Source organism: Mastigoproctus giganteus, chromosome 9, assembly GCF_048544385.1.
Source record: "Mastigoproctus giganteus isolate SK-2022 chromosome 9, ASM4854438v1, whole genome shotgun sequence".
NCBI classification, from domain to species: Eukaryota; Metazoa; Arthropoda; class Arachnida; order Uropygi; family Thelyphonidae; genus Mastigoproctus; species Mastigoproctus giganteus.
The window spans coordinates 96,410,871-96,432,421 of NC_143583.1; the positions used below are offsets into that span (position 1 = coordinate 96,410,871).

The window sequence follows — 21,551 nt, forward strand, 5'->3', positions numbered from 1 at the left end:
CAGTCTAATCTTTTTTGAATTTTAATCTTTCCATGGCACACTATAACCTTGCTGTTTTTGCGCCACAAAAAATCAAAATCAAATCAAATCAAATCAAATCACGATATATCTTCTGTTAGTGAGGATGAAGTCGATTTCATTAGTTGTTTATCCATTTGGGCTCTTCCATGTCCACTTTCTGTTCTCCCTTTTCTTGAAGAAAGTGTTCATTACTGACAATCCTTGAGATTCTGCAAATTACACAAGTCTTTTACCTCTTTCATTTCTTCCACCAATTCCAAAATTTCCTATAGTTCCCCTTTTTGCGCTGTTTTGTCTTTTTCCAGCCTTAGCATCGAATTCCCCCCTAATAATAGGGTAGTGGGTTTTCTGCTCATCTAGAAGACTCAATTTCGGTATACATTTCTTCAACCTCTTCATCATCATGGCTCGATGTTGGTACATCATCATTGTAACCTTTAGCTTGTACCTCTTAGAAATCTTGGTATACATTTCTCAATTTCGGTATGCATTTCTTCAACCTCTTCCTCATCATGGCTCAATGTTGGTACATCATCATTGTAACCTTTAGCTTGTACCTCTTAGAAATCTTGAGTATTAGTCTTGACACCCTTGGTGATGTACTTTTGAATTCCAAAATGTTATTTTTTATACCTTTATGGACCAGAAACCCAACTCCACCTCCGCTCCTTTCACTGTTTCCATTGGTGTACAGCAGATTTCTACTTTATAAACTTATAAGTGATTCATTTCTTCTTCTTGTTTCAGCCAAACCAATGATATCCCAATTCACATTTTCTAGTTCCTTTTCCAGCTCTAATATCCTGTCTTCACCGATGAGTGATCTTACGTTGTAACAGGCCAAGTTCAGTTTCTGTGCATGGCAGCCTGGTCGTATCCAGAGATTCTTAGCACCCTCTGCTTCCACTCTGATCCTCTCGCTGCCTTAAGAGGGGGGAGTGAAAGACGCTGTAGACTGAGGGCCATTTGTTTCGTCGTGCTGTCATATGCTGGAGGGTTTGGTCTTTTCCTCTTCATGCTGACCAGGTGCCTTGAAGAGAACCACTCTACACGTTCGTTGCCACCTAAGTCACGTAACAGGGCTTACCATCGAGAAGGTGTGCATGAGTGGATTTTAGGGAGGCAGGCCAACCGCACTTCTCCTAAATCTTCTGTAATAGAAAGATATTGGATCCATTAGTGTTTTAGACTGAGTGTCTGATAACACACAGAATACCTATTCCCCTTGTACTTGTCTAGTATAATTATACTTGTCTGGTATAATTTTTTAATGTATATTTTTCAAATTTTTGATATTATTTCATTTTAGGGGCCGTTTTCCAGAAGAGGAATTGCATGACTTATTTCCTGATGGTATGTATATCACTATAAATTTCGTTAATTTTTAAAATTTATTATTTTTTTATATTTGATTCTAGAATAGAGTAGAGTATCAGTAGTGGCACATGATGAAAGGAAACAAGCTTATACAGTATCAGCCAAAAATAAAAAACTGCCAACCTAATCTATCCATCCTCTCTAGTAATTTGTGTAATTCTTCCTTAAATTTATTCCCACTATCCACCCATGATACCAGATGGAAGTTTGTTCCAATCAGTCACTTGCTGACTAAAAGCAAATTTCTGTATCCTATCCTACAACCATCCTTTTTCAATATAAATTTTGCCCCTTATGTGTATCATCTGAGCAATAGTTAGGATGCCATCTGCATTTAATATACCCAATCCACTTAAGCCCTTAAATACTTTAATCAGGTCAACTCACAGGTGCCTAGTTTCCAGATGCTGCAATTTTCAGAAGTGAAGTATTTCCTGAGAAGGGTAACTGAGTTCCTGACTAATCTTGTTGCTTTTCTCTGCACCCACTCCAACAGCTCCTCATCCTTCTTAAAATGAGGCTTCCAGACCTGTGTGCAGTACTTAACATGCAACACAACTATTGCCTTATACAACAGAATCACCTCCTTGGCACTGTTGTCAAAACTCTTGTTTGTCATTGATAGAAACCTCATGAGCTGCTAATCTTCTGCCTACTCTGGTCAGAGAACTTCATGCCAGACTGTGCAATTACCCCCAGGTTATTCTCCATCTCCACTACCTTGAATGTGTTACCATCAAATTGGTATGCTATTCTGGGATTAATGCTTCCTATGTGCAGTACCTTGAATTTTTGAATGTTAAACATGAATTGCCACTTCTGAGTCCATCTGGTTAATTTTTTTTAGGTCTTGTTGCAGCATCATGCTCTAGTTTCTGGTCATTAACCATTCTGCCAACCTTTATATTTGCAAATTTTACATTAAACTTCATCAGTATCATTAATAAATATTAAAACTGGAAAGGTCCTAGGACTTAACCCCAAGAGACTCCATTAATAACATTAGTCCAAGATGAGAAGTGTCTATTAATAACTACTCTCTGCTCTTTAATATTCAACGAGCCCTTTATCCATAGCAGCAACTTGCCTCTATTGCCACACTGCTCCAATTTGTGTGGCAGTCTTTCATGTGGAACAGAATCAAATGCTTCATGGAAATCAGTATATGATGTCAGAATTTTTTGTATCCCGTTCTTTGTTATTAGCTCGTAGTAGCCAATCAGATGTTCCCTAAACAAATTTGTGTTGTGATTGCTGTATAGTCATTCATAAAAATCCAGAATGGTTCTGCTACTGTGTAAGTGACCAATCCACAAATTCTGTTCAAACTGCATTCTTGTCAATATGATCCTTCATGATGAAATTTCTTTGCTCACATTATTTTCCCAACAATAGTAGCCAAACTATTGTAGGGTAGTATGTGTATGGTCTTATAGTTACTCACTTCTCCCTTTGATTCTCCTTTAGCAAAGGGGAGACATTTGGCACCTACAATTCACTGTGACCTCCTCTGAATCCAAGGATACTCCCATAATTATTGCTGAAAGTTTACTTATCCCTTCTGCCACTTCTTTTAAAGTAATTGGATGGATTCTATCATTCCCAGTGTGCCTTATTTACTTTTAGCCTAAAACATTTCTCTTCCTTATTTTCAGTTAATTACGAAATCATTTAGCTCACAGTTACAAGTTCGTATACTATACTTCTGGTGTGTCCTTTGATAAACACTTCTTTATTCTTGAGTGTAGATGAAAAATATTTATTCAGCTTCTCAGCCAGCAACCAAAACAGGATCATCAATAGTTGGTGCCATTCATGTCTAGTGAACCAGTGTGTTTCATTCCTTTTCTTCTAGCATTAACACAAAGAACTTTTTCCTACTTTTCTTCACATTCCTGGGCAAAAACTTCTCATAAAGGGCACAAGGGCACAAAAGGGTGATATTGTTGTACACATTGGCACTAATGATATTAAGAGTAGGAGACCGGTGGAATTACTTAACAAATACAGGTCAATGTTGAAAAAAAAGCCGCGAGTTAGGGTTGAATTTGAAAGTGTCTGCAATTTTTCCCAGACATGATAGGAGGGAGTATATGATGAGAGACTTGTCGATCAATTCGGCCTGGAGAGATTGTGCAAGGCTCAAGGGGTAGAATTTTTCTCAGCCTGGTCTGTGCTTGTTAACAGGAGAGACTGCTTCTACAGGGATGGGATTCACTTAAATAGAAAGGGTGCAAGAATATTGGCTGATGCTATCGAGGTAGAGTTAGGTGGGTCAGAAAACTGCTAGCTTGGGGGATACACGGACTAATAGATTAACAGTAGCCACTAGCAGAGGTGAAAGTGATCCTTGCACTGCTTCTATTGAAATGCAATCGAGCAGCAGCCTGGAAAGCAAGGCAATGGGGATTTCCAGGACTGCTGGGAGTCATAGTGGAATAAGTAAATACATGGGCATAGGATAACTAAGACTAGAGACAGGTGCATGTATATTTGCATGTACACCAATGCTAGGAGTATAGTTAATAAATTCAATGAGCTTGAAGTGCTAGTCAAGACATTAAAGGCAGATATTGGTGGGATATCAGAAACGTGGTGTCACACAGACATAAGCAGTGCAGAATTGGAATTTGGGGAGTACAATGTGTACAGGAAGGATAGACAGGATAGGAAGGGAGGAGGGGTTATGCTATTAGTTAAGAAACACATAAAATCTAAGGAGGTACAGCCAATAGACATTGGACAGTGCAGTGTCAAGTCAGTTTGATGTGACAAAAGCACTGGGAAATCAAAAATGAGTAGGGGTGTGTTATAGGCCTAATGATGAGTATGATTAGTATGATAATGACTCTGATGAGTATAATAAAAAACTGTACAGGGAAAAGAGTGGGCCAGTAAATCAGAGAGTCTTATAATGGGGGATTTTAATTTCCCGGATATTGACTGGAATTTGTGGGTTAGTCACTCACACACTAGCAAGGGTTTTGTGGATTTATTGGATGATTGTTTTCTACAGCAACATGTTCGGGAGGCAACTAGAGGGAATAATACTCTTGATCTGATTATCAGTAGTGATTCTTCATGCATTAAGAATCTGTAGATAAAGGAACCACTAGGTGGCAGTGATCCCAGTGTGCTGAAGTGGGATTTACTCAAAGAGGTAACTACCATCAGGGGTAAAGGGAGGGGTTTTTGCTTTCAAGGTAACTACGGTGGTTTGAGACAGTATTTAAATTCTATACGGTGGGACCAACTGATGATGTTACCAACAGCAAATTCAAAATGGGAAGCATTCAAAGAACTTATCTTGGAAGCTACTAGGCTTTTTATACCAACTAAGAAATATTGTTCAAGATTTAGGCCTAAATGGATGTCAGATGAACTAATTGGACATTTGGCAGAGAAGAAAATGCATGGGATACATATAAATTAACAGGTGATACAGAAGCCTATGATAAATACAAGCTGGTCTGTAACCAAGTCACAAAGGAGATTAGGCAGGCAAAAGCAGATTACCAGAAATCATTGGCAAGGATGCAAAGAAAAACAGTACAGAGTTCTTTACTTATGTAAACTCTAGAAGGAAGGGGATGAATCAGATTGGTCCACTTGATATCGATGGTTCAACTGTTGATGATCCTGCTCAGGTAGCTAACAAATTAAATGAATATTTTTCATCTACATTCACACATGAGGAGTTATTCAGGTAGGGGAATACAAGAGGTGTATTAAACTCTGGCAGTTAGCTAGCTAATCTTGTAATAACTGAGAGTAAAGTGGAGCAGAAATTGTTGAAGATAAATATAAGAAAGGCACCTTGGGTGGATGGAATCTATCCAGTTATATTAAAGGAGGGAGCAAAGGAAGTGAGCAAACCCTTAGCCATAATTATGAGAGCTTCCTTGGACTCGGGGGAGGTACCCATGGGCTGGAAATGTGCAAATCTCACTCCAATCCACAAAGGAGAATCAAAGGGAGACACAGGTAATTACAAACCTGTTAGTTTAACTTCTGTTCCAGGGAAATTAATGGAGACACTGGTTAAAGAAGCTTTGCAGGATCATCCAGACAAGACTTCAGTTATAGCTCGGACCAGCATGGGTTTGTTAAGGGGAAGTTTTGACTGACCAAATTGATTGGATACTACGATGTAGTTACAAAGGAACTGGATGCATAGAATAATTTTGATATTAGGATTAGCATTAGTAGAGGCATATGATGAAAGAAAGCAAGCTTATGCAGCATCAACCAAAGGGAAAAAAAAAAAAAACCTTCCATTTCACCCCTCCTTTCGTACGAAATACCTGTCCAACTGAGCCTTAAATTTATTTAGGCTAACAACAAGGGATGGAAGTCTATTCCACCAAAAAACTACCCGCTGGCTAAAGGCAAATTTCCGCACATCTATCCTACATCTGTCTTTCCTCAGTCTGAATTTATGCCCTCTCAGGTGATTATTCTAAGCAAGAGGAAGAATCCCATCAGCATTGAGCATGTTCAAACCATTCAAGACTTTATACATCTCTATCAGATCACCTCGCTGGTGCCTAGTCTCCAGACACTGTAATTTGCAAAACTTAAGCCTTTCTTCTTAAGAGCAACCCTTTGTTCCATTCACTAACCTTGTTGCCCTTCACTGTACTCGTTCCAGCAGCTCTGCATCCTTCTTGAAATGAGGCCTCCAGACCTGTATACAGTACTCAAGGTGTGGCCTGACCATTGCTTTATACAAGGGAATAATCACCTCCTTATCCCTGCTAGAAAAATTCCTGTATATCATTGACAAGACACCATGAGCTATTCTTGCAGCCCGTCTGCACTGCTCAGAGAACTTCATATCTGCCTGCACAATTATCCTCAGGTCCTTTTCATTCTCTACCACTGTCAGTGTAGTACCACAGAGTTGATACGTTGCTCTGGGGTTTCTGTTTCCCATATGTGGTACTTTACACTTGTCAATGTTAAACTTCATTTGCCACCTCTCAGCCCATCTGCCCTCAACCTTTCCAGTTGCAGTTGTTGCAGCAGCATAGCGTCAGTAGTGTCCTTAACAACCCTGCCAACCTTTGTATCATCTGCAAACTTGGACATTAAGCCTGATATATACCATCATCAATATCATTTATAAATACAGAAAACAACAATCAACAATGGACCCAACACTGAACCCTGAGAGTCTCCACTAATAACATTAGTCCATGAAAAGCAGTGTAAATTGATTACCACTCTGTCTTCTCCCACTCAACCATCCCTTTATCCATAGCAATAATTTACCTCCAATGCCACTCTGCACTAATTTGTTCAGCAGTCTTCCATGTGCAACAGTATCAAAAGCCTTTCTGAGATCTAAATATATAATATCAAAGTTATTTCCTGCATCTAGTTCTTTTGTGACTGCATCATAGTATCCAATCAAATTGGTCAGGCAAGACTTTCCTTTAGCGAAACCATGCTGTGTCCGAGCTATAACTGAAGTCTTGTCTAGATGATCCTGCAGTGCTTCTTTAACCAGTGCCTCCATTAATTTTCCTGGAACAGAAGTTAAACTCACAGGTCTATAATTACTTGTGTCAGCCTTTGATCCTCCTTTCTGAATTGGGGTCACATTTGCACATCTCTAGTCTATGGGTACCTCCCCTGAGTCCAAGGAAGCTCTCATAATTATGGCTAAGGGTTTGCTTACTTCCTTTGCTGCCTCCTTTAATATAACTGGATAGTATTAGTATTAGTAATGGCCACATGGTGCAAGAAAGCCTATGGCTTATGCTGCACCAGCCAACAAAAAAAAAAAAAAAAATCCGAACAAAACAATGATAAAAAAAAAAAAAAAAAAGGAAATTAAACCTATCATCCTATGCGCCTCCCTTACCCGAAAGTACTATCCAGATGACCTTTGAATTTCCCCAAACTGTCGGCCTCTACCACCCATGAAGGCAACTTATTCCAGTAATTTATAACTCGCTGGCTAAAATAAAACTTCCTGCAGTCCAATCTAAACATTTTTCCCCGTAACTTGAATTTATGTCCCCTAGTTCTAGCATCATTTATGATCTTGAAAATTTCGTCCTCATTCATTTTGCTGATGCCTCTCAGAGCCTTAAACACCTCAATCAAATCTCCTCTAAGGTGTTTAGTTTCCAAACTTGCAACCCACATATTCGAAGTCTTTCTTCATAAGGACGCCCTTTTGCCGATCTCACCAGGTGAGTTGCCCGTCTTTGCACCCTTTCAAGAAGCTCGATGTCTTTCTTTAGGTGCGTTCTCCATACTTGAACACAGTATTCCAAGTGTGGTCTAACATAAGCCTTATATAATGGGATTATCCAGTCCCTATCTCTACTTGCAAAAGTTCGATAGATCATCGATAGGACACCATGGGCCTTCCTTGCAACCTGTTTACAATGCTCAGAGAATTTCATGTCTGACCGTATCGTAACACCCAAGTCCCTTTCCTCCAGTACTGGGTTTAGTTGAACTCCACCAAGTGAATAAGTTATTTTGGGATTACTCTTTTCCAGGTGTAATACCTTACACTTTGCTGGATTAAAGCATAGCTGCCATTTTTCTAACCATTCCTGAAGTCTATCTAGGTCTCTCTGAAGAAGCTCAGCTTGACAGTGATCATTAACTACTCTACCAATTTTAACATCATCTGCAAATTTAGACATCATGCCCTCTATCCCTTCCTCAATGTCGTTTATGAAAATTAAAAACAACAGTGGTCCTAATACTGATCCTTGGGGAACCCCACTTCTTACATCCACCCAATTTGAGGAATAGCCATTTTTCACAACCGTCTGCCTCCTGCCCTGAAGCCATCCTTCTATCCATCTAAGGATTTTCCCAGTGATTCCAACCTGTTCCAGCTTATAAAGCAACCGCTCATGTGGGACTGAGTCAAAAGCTTTGCTGAAATCTAAATAAACAATGTCGAAATTATTCCCTAAATCCAGCTCGTGAGTGACCCTTTCGAAATAGCGAACCAGATTTGTTAAACATGATTTTCCCTTTACAAAACCATGCTGAGTATCCTTGAGAATTTCAATTCGATCCAAATGATCCTGAATTCCACCCTTGATCATTGCTTCCATAGTTTTCCCTACTACTGAAGTCAGACTGACAGGTCGATAATTTCCAACTTCACTTTTAGAGCCACCCTTATGTATAGATCCCATCCACCCCAGGTACCTTCCTTGTGTTTATCTTCAACAATTTCTCCTCCACTTTACTCTCGGTTATTACAAGATTATCTAGCTTACTGCCAGAGTTAAATACCCCTCTGGCATTCCCCTCGCTAAATAACTCATGTGTGAATGTCGATGCAAAATATTCATTTAGTTTGTTAGCTATTCGAGCAGGATCATCAACAGTTGAACCATCGATATCAAGTGGACCAATCTGATTCATCCCCTTCCTTCTAGAATTTACATAAGAACTCTTTGCTGTTTTTCTTTGCATCCTTTGCCAAAGATTTCTCGTAATCTGCCTTCGCCTGCCTAACCTCCTTTGTAACTTGGTTACAGACCAGCTTAAATCTATCAGAGGCTTCTGTGTCACATGTTAATTTATATGTATCACAAGCATTTTTCTTCTCTGCCATATGTCTCATTAGTTCCTCTGACATCCATTTAGGCCTAAACCTTGAACAATATTTCTTAGTTGGTATGTAAAGCCTAGTAGCTTCCAAGATAAGTTCTTTGAATGCTTCTCATTTTGAATTTGCTATTTGTAACATCATCAGTTGGTCCCACTGTATAGAATTTATATACTGTCTCAGACCATTAGTCGCCTTTACTAAAGCAAAAACCCTTCCCTTTACCCCTGATGGTAGTTACCTCTTTGAGTAAATCCCACTTCAGCACACTGTGATCACTGCCACCTAGTGGTTCCTTTATCTGCACATTCTTATTGCATGAAGAATCACTACTGATAATCAGATCAAGAGTATTACTCCCTCTAGTTACCTCTCAAATATGCTGATGTAGAAAACAACCATCCAATAAGTCCACAAAATCCTTGCTAGTGTGTCAGTGACCAATCCACAAATTCCAGTCAATATCTGAGAAATTAAAATCCCCCATTATAAGACACTCGGATTTACTGGCCCACTCTATTTCCCTGTACAGTTTCTTATTATACTCATCAGAGTCATTAGGCCTATAGCACACTCCTACTCTCAATTTTGATCTCCCAATTCTTAAGTCACACCAAACTGACTCAGCACTGCACTGTCCAGCGATGTTGACTGGCTTCACTTCCTTGGATTTTGTGTGTTTCTTAACTAATAGTATAACCTCTCATCCCTTCCTATCCTGTCTATCCTTTCTGTACACATTGTACTCCCCAAATTCCTATTCTGCATTCCTTATATCTGTGTGACACCATGTCTCTGATATCCCAGCAATCATATATTTGGATCTTAGAAAGGCTTTTGATACTGTTACACATGGAAGTGTAACAGTATCAGCAGTGTGGCATTGGAGGCAAATTGCTGGTATGGTAAAAGGGATGGTTGAGTGGGAGAAGACAGAGAGTGGTAATCAATGGACACTGATCTTCGTGGACTAATGTTATTAATGGGGTCCATTGGGTCCATTGTTGTTTTCTGTATTTATAAATTGATATTGATGATGGTATATCAGGCTTAATATCCAAGTTTGCAGACGATACGAAGTTCGGCAGGATTGTTAATGACACTGATGACAGTACCCTGCTGCAACAGGATCTAGAAAAGTTGAGCAGATGGGCTGAGAGGTGGCAACTGAAGTTTAACATTGACAAATGAAAAGTATTGCATATGGGAAGCAGTAACCCAAGAGTAATATATCAACTGTGTGGGACTACACTGACAGTGGTAGAGAGTGAAAAGGACATGGGGGTTGTGAGGCAGTTATGAAGTTTTCTGAGCAGTGCAGATGATCTGCAAGAGTAGCTTGTCAATGATATACAGGAATTTTTCTAGCAGGAATTAGGAGGTGATTATCCCCTTATATAAAGCAATGCTCAGGCCACAACTTCAGTACTGTATACAGGTCTGGAGACCTCATTTTAAGAAGGATGTAGAGCTGTTGGAACGAGTACAGAGAAGGGCAACAAGATTAGTGAATGGAACAAAGGGTTGCTCTTACGAAGAAAGGCTTAAGTTTTACAAATTACAGTGTCTGTAGACTAGGCACCTGTGAGGTGATCTGATTGAGGTGTATAAAGCCTTGAATGGTTTGAGCATACTCAATGCTGATGGGATTCTTCCTCTTGCTCAGAATAATTGCCTGAGAGGGCATAAATTCAAATTGAGAAAAGACAGTTATAGGATTGATGTACAGAAGTTCGCCTTTAGCCAGCGGGTGGTTGATTGCTGGAGCAAACTTCCATCTGTCGTAGGTTGATAGCTTACACATATTCAAGACAGAACTAGACAAACATTGAGCAAGTGGATGGGTGAAGTGAGAAGGTTGTGTGCTTGTGTTTTTTTTTTTTTTTTTGACTGATGCTATATAAGCTTTCTTTCTTGCATCATGCGCCCATGCTAATGCTAATAATCTGCCTTAATTATCCAATCCCTTTTGTGACGTGATTGTGAATTCGTTTATACTTTCTGTATGTTTCTGTGTTTCTGTGTCTTTTGATATTTATTACCATCCCGTGTAATTTTCTTCTCTCTAACTTGTCTCATCAGGTTATCTATAATCTGTTTAGCTCAACCTTGAACAGTATCTTAGTATGAAGAGCTCTGTACCTTTTGAAATTTCTTACCTGAATGCTTCTCAATTACTACAAATGATCACATTATTAGCATTAGTAGAGGCACACAATGTAAGAAAGCAAGCATATGCAGCATCAGCCAAAAAAAAAAAAAAAAAAAAAACACTCTGACTTCACCGCTCCATTCGTTCCAAATACCTGTCTAGCTCAGTCTTAAATTTATTTCGGCTATCAACATACACAATGAAAGATGGAAGTGTGTTCCACCAATCAACTACCTGCTGGCTAAAGGCAAACTTCTGCACATCTATCCTACAACTGTCTTTCCTCAATTTGAATTCATAACCTCTCAGGTGATTATTCTGAGCAAGAGGAAGAATCCCATCAGCATTGAGCATGCTTAAACCATTCAAGGCTTTATACACCTCAATCAGATCACCTTGCAGGTGCCTAGTCTCCAGACACTGTAATTTGTAAAACTTAAGCCTTTCTTTGTAATCGCAGCCCTTTGTTCCATTCACTAATCTTGTTGCCCTTCTCTGTACTTGCTCAACAGCTGTACACCCTTATTAAAATAAGGCCTCTAGACCTGTGTGCAGTACTCAAGGTGTGGCCTGAACATTGCCTTATACAAGCGGATAATCACCTTCTTATCCCTGCTAAAAAAATTCCTGTATATCATTGACAAGACACCATGAGCTACTCTTGCAGACCGTCTGCACCGCTTAGAAATCTTCATATCTGCCTGCACAATTACCCCCAGGTCCTTTTCGTTCTCTACTACTGTCAGTGTAGTACCACAGAGTTGATATGTTACTCTGGGGTTACTGCTTCCCATATGTAGTACTTTAAATTTGTCAATGTTAAACTTCGTTTGCCACCTCTCAGCCCATCTGCTCAACTTTCTAGATCCTGTTGCAGCAGCATTCAAAATCGTTTTGAATATTTTCGTTAGATTCTTTTAATTGCGTTAATTTGAATTTTAATTGTTTTAAATTGATTTTGAATTGTGTTAAATTGATTATTTAATTATTTAGATTTTACTTTAATGTACCGGTAAGTTGTCGATTTTTTCGTTTTTTCCGTTTTAATTTCTGGAGGGTATCATACGGAAGTGTTCTACGTACTATATTGAGGTAAACTCCTCTTATTAATTTACTAACATTTATAAATACAGAAAACAATCAACAATGGACCCAACACTGAACCCTGAGGGTCTCCAGTAATGACATTAGTGAACGAAGAGCAATGTACATTCATTACCACTCTCTGTCTGCTCCCACTCAACCATCTCTTTATCCATAGCAATAATTTGCCTCCTGTGCCGCATTGCTCCAATTTTTGCAGCAGTCTTTCATGTGAAACAGTATCAAAAGCCTTTCTAAGATCCAAATATATAATATCAAAGTTATTCCCTGCATCCAGTTCTTTGGTGACTGCATCATAGTATCCAATCATATTGGTCAGGCAAGACTTTCCCTTAACAAAACCAGCTTTGTCCAAGCTATAACTGAAGTCTTGTCTAGATGATCCTGCAGTGCTTCTTTAACCAGTGCCTCCATTAATTTCCCTGAACAGAAGTTAAACTAACAGGTCCATAATTACTTGTGTTGCCCTTTGATCCTCCTTTTTGAATTGGGGTGACATTTGCACATCTCCAGTCCATGGGTGCCTCCCCTGAGTCCAAGGAAGCTCTCATAATTATGGCTAAAGGTTTGCTTGGTTTGCTTACTTCCTTTGCTGCCTCCTATAATATAACTGTATAGATCCCATCTACCGCAGGTGTCTTTCTTATGTTTATCTTCAACAATTTCTCCTCCACTTCCCTCTAGGTTATTACAAAATCATCTAGCTGACTGCCAGAGTTTAGTTCACCTGTGGAATTTCCCTCCCTGAATAACTCCTCATGTGTGAATATAGATGCAAAATACTCGTTTAGTTTGTTAGCCACCTGAGCAGGATCATTAAAAGTTGAACCATCGCTATCCAGTGCACAAATCTGATTCAACCCCTTCCTTCTAGAGTTAACATAGGTAAAGAACTCTTTGCTGTTTTTCTTTAGACCAGGGTTCGAGCCCGTGACCACCAAATATGGAGGATGCGGAAAGGTCAGGGAATGACCAACGCATATCCCCGGAGCAATATGGCCTTAGTTGCTAATTCTCCTAAAAACCAAACAACAACAACAACAAGCTGTTTTTCTTTGCATCCTTTGCCAATGATTTCTCATAATCTGCCTTTGCTTGCCTAATCTCCTTTGTGACTTGGTTACAGACCAGCTTATATCTATCATAGGCTTCCTTGTCACCCATTAATTTTTATGTATCTCATGCAGTTTTCTTCTCTGTCACCTATCTCATTAGTTCATCTGACATCCATTTAGGTCTAAACCTTGAACAATATTTCTTAGTTTGTATGTAAAGCCTAGTAGCTTCCGAGATTAATTCTTTGAATGCTTCCCATTTTGAATTTGCTGTTGGTAACATCATCAGTTGGTCCCACTGTATAGAATTTAAATACTGTCTCAAACCACCGTAGTTACCTTGAAAGCAAAAACCCCTCCCTTTATCCCTGATGGTAGTTACCTCTTTGAGTAAATCCCACTTCAGCACACTGGGATCACTGCCACCTAGTGGTTCCTTTATCTACAGATTCTTAATGCATGAAGAATCACTACTGATAATCAGATCAAGAGTATTATTCCCTCTAGTTGCCTCCCGAACATGTTGCTGTAGAAAACAATCATCCAATAAATCCACAAAAGCCTTGCTAGTGTGTGAGTGACCAACCCACAAATTCCAGTCAATATCCGGGAAATTAAAATCCCCCATTATAAGACTCTCTGATTTACTGGCCCACTCTTTTCCCTGTACAGTTTTTTATTATACTCATCAGAGTCTATTATCATACTAATCATACTCATCATTAGGCCTATAACACACCCCTACTCTCATTTTTGATTTCCCAGTGCTTTTGTCACATCAAACTGACTTGACACTGCACTGTCCAATGTCTATTGGCTGTACCTCCTTAGATTTTATGTGTTTCTTAACTAATAGCATAACCCCTCCTCCCTTCCTATCCTGTCTATCCTTCCTGTACACATTGTACTCCCCAAATTCCAGTTCTGCATTCCTTATATCTGTGTGACACCACGTCTCTGATATCCCAACAATATCAGCCTTTGATGTTTTGACCAACACCTCAAATTCATCAAATGTATTTACCAAACTCCTAGCATTAGTGTACAAGCAAGTATACATGCACCTCTTCCTATTCGTAGCTACCCTAACACAGCCCAGGTGTTTACTTGTACCACAATGACTCCTAGCAGTCTCTCAAATACCCTGCATCTTGTTTTCCAGGCTGCTGCTCATTCCAATAGAAGCAGTGCAAGAATCATTTTCACCTCTGCCTGTGGCTACTGTTAATCTATTAATCTGTGTATTCCCCCAATCTATCAGTTTTCCGATCCACCTAACACTGCCTCGATAGCATCAGCAAATATTCTTGCACCCTTTCTATTTAAGTGTATCCCATCCCTGTAGAAGCAGTCTCTCCTGGTAACAAGCACAGACTAGGCTGAGAAAAATTCTACCCTTGAGCCTTGTTCAATCTGTCCAGGGCGAATTGATTGACAAGGCTCTCATCGTATACTTCTTGGCAAGAGTACTCTTTTGTTCCCCTTCTCTGCACTTGTTCCGACAGATGCACATCCTTCTGAAATGAGGCTTCCAAACCTGGATGCAGTACTTAAGATTTGACCTGACCGTTGCTTCATACAATGAGACAATCATCTCTTTAATCCTGCTATCAAAATTCCTGTATATCATTGACAGAATCCATAGACAGAATTAGTCTGTGGTAGTACAGACTAATGTGGTAGATGACTTTCATCAACCGGTGAAATACCACCACTTTGCTTATTGGAGGCTTGAAGTTGTGAAACCCATGTTTAGTCTCTAGAGCAAAGTTTCTGGCATCCCCCCCTCCCCCCATACTTCACCTTCAACCCATGCACGGTACTAAGTACTATAGGTTTTGATACCTTTCGTGTTTGGGGTTTTCATTAAAAAAAAAAAAAAAAAATGTGCTACCACAATAGTATGTCTGCACTGCTCAGAGAACTTCCAGTCAGATTGTATAATCTCCCTTAGGTCTTTTTCATTCTCCACTACCTTGAGTGTGGTACCACCCAATAGGTATGTTATTCTGGATTATTGCTGCCCAAATGCAGTGCTTTGCATTAATCAATGTTAACCTTAATTGCCATTTTCTGCCAGTCTGCTTAATTTATCCAGGACTTGTTTTGTAGCACACTTTGATTACTCATAAACTAAACAGCCCACCTTTGTATAATCAGCAAATATAAACGTTAAATTTGGAATGCCTTTGTCAATATTGTTAATAAATATTAAAAGTGTTAAGGGACACAACACCGCACTCTGAGGGACTCCACTTATAACTTTACTCTAAAAAGAGCAGCATCCTTAAAAAGTGTAATGAGGCTCCAGCCACTATACATAGCAGTAACTTTCCCTTAATGCCACATTGCTCCACTTTGTATTGCATGCTTTATTGAATTATAAATACATTATATGATGGGAAAATTATTTTTTGCATCCAGTTCCTTTGTTTCTATATCATACACTGAATGATCACTGAATTATGACCACCTACCTAATAGTAGTAGTATGTGATGCAAGAAAGCAAGTGTATGAGCTTATGCAGCATCAGCCAAACAAAAAAAAAAATCACACCATTCCCTCCAAATGCCTGTCCAGTTCCTCCTTAAATTTATTTAACCTATGAACTTCCACGACAGATGGAAGTTTGTTCCGTCAATTAACCTAATACTTTGTAGGTCCTCCTTTTGCCCTCAGTAGAGCAGCTATCTGACGTGGCATTGATTCAACAAGATGTCAGAAGCGTTCGGGAGTTATGGCCAACCAAATTGTGTATAATGCAGTGTCAGCAATGCGAATGGAGGTGATTTGTGTATCCAGATGCCTGATAAGCCTTTCCATAGTGTCCCACAAGTGCTCTGTGGGTTTGATATCGAGGGAGTTTGGAGGCCAATCGATATGCTGGAAGTCAGAAATGTGTTCCTCAAACCATTCCTGCACAACAAGTGCCCGATGGCTCACGCATTGTCATCTTGGAAGACACCACCACCATTCAGGAAAAAGTGTAACATAGCATGGTGTACACAGTTAGCAAGTTGACGATAGCAGATATCACTGATACGTTGTTCCACATGCACCAGGGGTCCAAGTTCCTGCCAGTGAAACATGCCCCACACCATACAACCGCCTCCACCAGCCTACACTTTTGACACCATGCATGATAGATCAAGAACCTCATGTTGTTGGCGATAAATCTCTACACGAACCTCCATGTTGTGGTGTAAATAATGTGACCCTTCTGACTAGCACATCTTCTTCCAATCTTCTGATGTCCAACTTGCATGCTCTTTGCACCAGGCGAGTCTTTTACACCGATGAACCTTGGTTAGGAGAGGATGCCATGGGGTCGTCTGCTGGTATAGCCCATACGTGAGATATTGTTCCAGGTTGGGCCATGTTGTATTGGGTAGTCAGCTCTTCAACAGTGCTGTACCTGTTCTCCTGTATGAGTTGTTGGACCCGGCGCTCACCTCTAACATCAACCTTTCGCTGACCTTTGCAGTTTTGCCATCGGGTTGTTGTTTGACCATTTTGATGCGTTCGTGGTACAATTTAAATACGGTGGCTCTCGAACACCCCACCAGTTCAGCCGTTTGGGAAATTGAGGCACCAGCTCGTCAAGCACCCACAATTTGTCCTTTATCAAAGTCTGATTAATCCTTCCTTTTACTGATCACGCTCGGAATTTTACTACCTTCTGAACCAATGACACCTTATCTATGCTATATAGGTCGACTAACTGTGCACTCTCGTACCTCACGTGTTCAACGGGTCGCATTCACTTTTCATACGGGGTGGTCATAATTTAGTGATCACTCAGTGTAGTTGCTAATCAGATTGACCATACAAGATCTCCCTTTAGCAAATCCATGCTGTGATCACTAATATAACTGCATTCCTGTAAAGGTGATTCTGCAGTACTCTTTTAACCACTGACTTCGTTATTTTCCGTGCCAGAGGAGTCAAGTTTACAGGTCTGTAATTGCTCACTTTGCTTTTGATAGTCAGCTCTTCAACAGCCCTTTATGAATAAGAGAGTCATTTGTATCTCCAGTCTGATTCCTCTGGAACATATAAATATATACATATAAATAGAGTGGGCTAGTAAATCAGAATGTCTCATCATGGGGGATTTTAACTTTTCGAATACTGAATGGAATCTGTAGATTGGTTCACCCGAATATCAGTTCCATCAGCGTTTTAGACTTCATAACCGAGTTCAGGATTCCTCCTGAACTCGGTTATGTTCTCATAAATATGCTGAAGATTTGCTTGCCTGTTATGCCACTTCTTTTAATATAATTGGATAGATTCTGTCATTCCCAGGTGACTTATCTACTTTTAAATTCAACAATTTCTATTCCACCTTCTCAGTGATCATAAAATAATTTAATTCCCAATTAGAATTAGGTATATTTCTGATATCCACATCCCTAAAAATGCATGCAACTATAGATGCAAAATATTTATTCAGTTCATCAGAAACCTGTACAAGATCACCAGCTTCTTTGCATTCTTAGTCATCAATTTCTTGTAACCTGCTTGGCATGAATAAACCCTTTAGTAGTTGTAGTAGTAGTAATGGAGGCATGTAATGCAAGAAAGCAAGTGAATGAGCTTATGTAGCTTTAGCCAAAAAAAAAAAAAAAAAACAATTTCATACATTCATTCCCTCTAAAAGTTTGTCCAGTCCCTCCTTGAATTTATTCTATCAACTTCCACAACGACAGATGGAAGTTTGTTTCAGAAATTAACCACCCGCTGGCTAAAGGCAAATTTCTGCACATCTTTTCTACAACTGTCTTTCCTCAATTTGAATTTATGCCCTCTCAGGTTCATAATCTGACAAACGAAAGAATCCCATCAGAATTGAGCATGCTCAACCCATTCAAGGCCTTATATGCCTTAATCAGATCACCTCGCAGGTGCTTAGTCTCCAGTGGCTGCAATTTGCAGAACTTAAGCCTTTCTTGATAAGAGGACCCCTTCATTCCCCTCACCAATCTTGTTGCCATTCTCTGTACATGCTCAAGCAACTCAACATCCTTCCTAAAATGAGACCTCCATACCTTTATGCAGTACTCAAGATGTGTCCTAACCATTGTCTTATACAAAGGGATAGTCACATCTTTTTCCCTGCTAGAAAAATTCCTGTATATCATTGACAATACTCCAAGACCTGCTATGGCAACCTATCTGCATTGCTCAGAAAACTTCATATCTGACTGCACAATTACTTCCAGATCTTTTTCATTTTCTACCACCCTAAGTGTAGTACTACACAGTTTGTACCTAACAGGCTTGTGTTTACTTACTATAGTTTTCTGGGTCCCCTGATAATTGTAAGCATTCCATGCAGTTTTCTTTTCCATGACAAGTCTCATCAGTTCATCTGACATACATTTAGATCTAAATGTATGTCAGATGATGCAACTTGAATAATATCTCTTATTTCATATAAAAAGCTTATTTCATATAAAAAGTAAACTTCCAGTTTACTTCCCTGAATATTTCACATTTAGCATTTGAATTTGTGAACTACATTAGTTGGTCCCAATTCATTATAATCAATTCCTTTCCTGTACACTCATCAGTAATTATATATTTAAATAAATTTCCTATCAATACACTGCGATCACTTAAACCTAATTGAAGTGTTCATGGTGTATTAATGTGGGATTTACCTGAAGATTATTAATATGTGGAGTCTGCTGATAATTAGTTCAAGAGGTATTGCTTCTTTTTTTTTTTTTTTGTTGCCTCTCTGTCATGTTGAGTGAGGAAAATGTCATCCAGAAAATCTAGAAATGTTCTACTATTGAGTGAGCAACCAATCTACAGATTCCATTCAGTATTCGAAAAGTTAAAATCCCCCATGATGAGACATTCTGATTTACTAGCCCACTCTATTTATATGTATAATCATTCATTTTACTCCTCTGAGTCATTTGGCCTATAGCAGGGGTTGCCAACATGTCGATTGCGGCTTTAATTTTGGTTGATCACGACGAATTTTAAATATATATAATAAAAATAGATTAGTGGACATAGTGGATCTAAATGTTATTATTATCATTTGCCCCACTGCATATGCTTATTACAAATCTGTTGAATCACGTGACTACTCTTATCACTGCGCAGCTGCTAGGCTTGTCTAGTGAAAATTCATGCAGTTACATTGTGGAGAGCATAGCATACGTGTCGAATTCTTATTTAGCTTACTTAATATTAATAACTGGACAGTACTTACACGTTAATTTAATACCCTTTGATTTAAAATGAATACTACGAAAAAAGAGTAAAACGTATCATTTTCATCAATAGTGGGAACTAGAATACTTTTTTTGTAATGATAAAAGAATAGTGTTGTTTGATTTGCAATGCTTCCATGGCTATACCTAAAAAAAGGAAATTTAGAAAGGCATTTCAATGCACTCCATGGTAAATACCAATTGGGTTTTCTGCCTAATAGTAACCCTAGAAAAAATAAATTAAAAGAACTTAAATCCAGATTATTCACATGACAAAATTTCTACACGACACCTAATTTGGTCCTTGAGGTTGACACAGACATTCTCTCAGATATGCCAGACAAGCTGCACTTGCTACCTGGGAGTCTAAAACGCTGATGGAACTGCTATTCGGGTGACACTCAAGTCAAGTGGACCCAATTTCAGCGAAGTCCAGACGGTCTGTGAAAGCCAAATCCTCTGCTTGCACCTTCACGATGGTGGGACTGTTAGTAATCCTGGGTATAACCTCCATGCACAAGTACATGGTGGGTGACCACCCAGGTGTGAACCAACGTAAACAGGGGTCGAGGTGTGCCGCCCACACCACATGGGGGAATGTCGCCCCTCTATGTTACCAGGCAGTACTAGGTGGTAGATGACTCTCATCAACTGGTGCAATACCACCACTTTGCTTATTGGAGGCTTGAAGTGGTGGAACCCATGTTTAGTCTCTAGAGCCAAGTTCCGGTCAACCCTTCCCTATCTCTTCCATCATATAGTATGATTGATGACTTTTGAGGTTATGATGAACATCGTGGCGAGATCCAATATTCCTTACATTTCGAGGGTACAGCTCTAAAACGGTGTTCGCAGGCCGGCCGCTAGTTAGTACACCGGACTGAACCTATTGGTAACTCTCTAGGAGGCTTCTGGATCAGCTAGTGTATAATCTTGCTACTTCTACTCTGCCAGATAGTGACTGGAGGGAGTCCAAGTAGTGTGTATACGGGGAGCATTGTCGAGGCCACGTTATGTCAAGGATCTGGGTATATTCTTGCCATGTGTACGCCATATCCAAAAATTTCATTACTTCATACAGCATGTCCCACCATGAATTGTCAAACTAATCGAGCAAGCTTATCTGCAAAAAGATCTAAACCTCCCAAGGACTTCTTAATTCATTTTACAAATATACGTGGTCTCAATTCTAATCTTAAAGATGTCCATTTCCACTTGCAGTCTGCCAAACCCCATGTACTTTTTCTGACAGAATCTCAGTTATCGGTTGATTTAACTACTGCTCATCTCAGATGCCCAAATTATTCGCTGTATGATTCCTTTCGCCTCAAAGGTGGTACTTGTGCATATGTCCGTTCTGATATTCCTTGCCAGAGACTTGGTAATTTGGAATCTACTCTCTTTGATCTTTTCTGGCTTAAAATCTCTCTACCTCATTGTGTAAAATTCATCTGTTGTCTCTACCGTTCTCCCAACTGCACTAATCACTTGGAGCTCTTTGACTTCCTCTCTTTGCTACTTGACTTTCTCCAGTCCAACTTTCTTAACAGTGAGGTAATTTTCCTTGGTGATTTTAATGTTCACAACTCCAGCTAGCTTCCATTTTCTAGTCACACCAACCGCTGGTCAAGATGCTGCGGCTTTTGCAATTACTAATGACCTTGCGCAGATTGTTCATTTACCTACAAGAATACCGGACAATCCTAATCATACAGCCAACACACCTGATCTTTTTCTCACAAACAACCCTTCTAAGTACACGGTCGAAGTGAGAGGTCCTTTAGGCACTTCAGATCACAACTTGGTGATTGTGATCTGAAGTGCCTATCTCTTCTCCAATGGAGCCTTTATCTCATGGCTATTCCCAACCTCGTGTTGTTTGGCATTACAAGAATGCAAAATGGGATGACCTGCGAGATTTCTTTTCTTATTTTCCTTGGTCCAATTACTGTTTCAAAAGTTCTGATGTCAACGTTTGCTCAGATCGTGTCAGTGAAATTATTCTTGCAGGAAT

The 21,551-nt window shown here is 39.5% G+C and overlaps 1 protein-coding gene across 1 annotated transcript in view; it reads left to right on the plus strand.

Annotated features, from left to right (window-relative positions):
- Sec5 (exocyst complex component secretory 5) overlaps positions 1 to 21,551 on the plus strand; it is a 444,876-nt gene that overhangs the window by 52,786 nt on the left and 370,539 nt on the right. Inside the window, exon 5 of the mRNA XM_090380740.1 lies at positions 1,331 to 1,374. Coding sequence (XP_090236866.1) covers positions 1,331 to 1,374 — 44 coding nt within the window. The remainder of the gene's footprint in view (positions 1 to 1,330; positions 1,375 to 21,551) is intronic.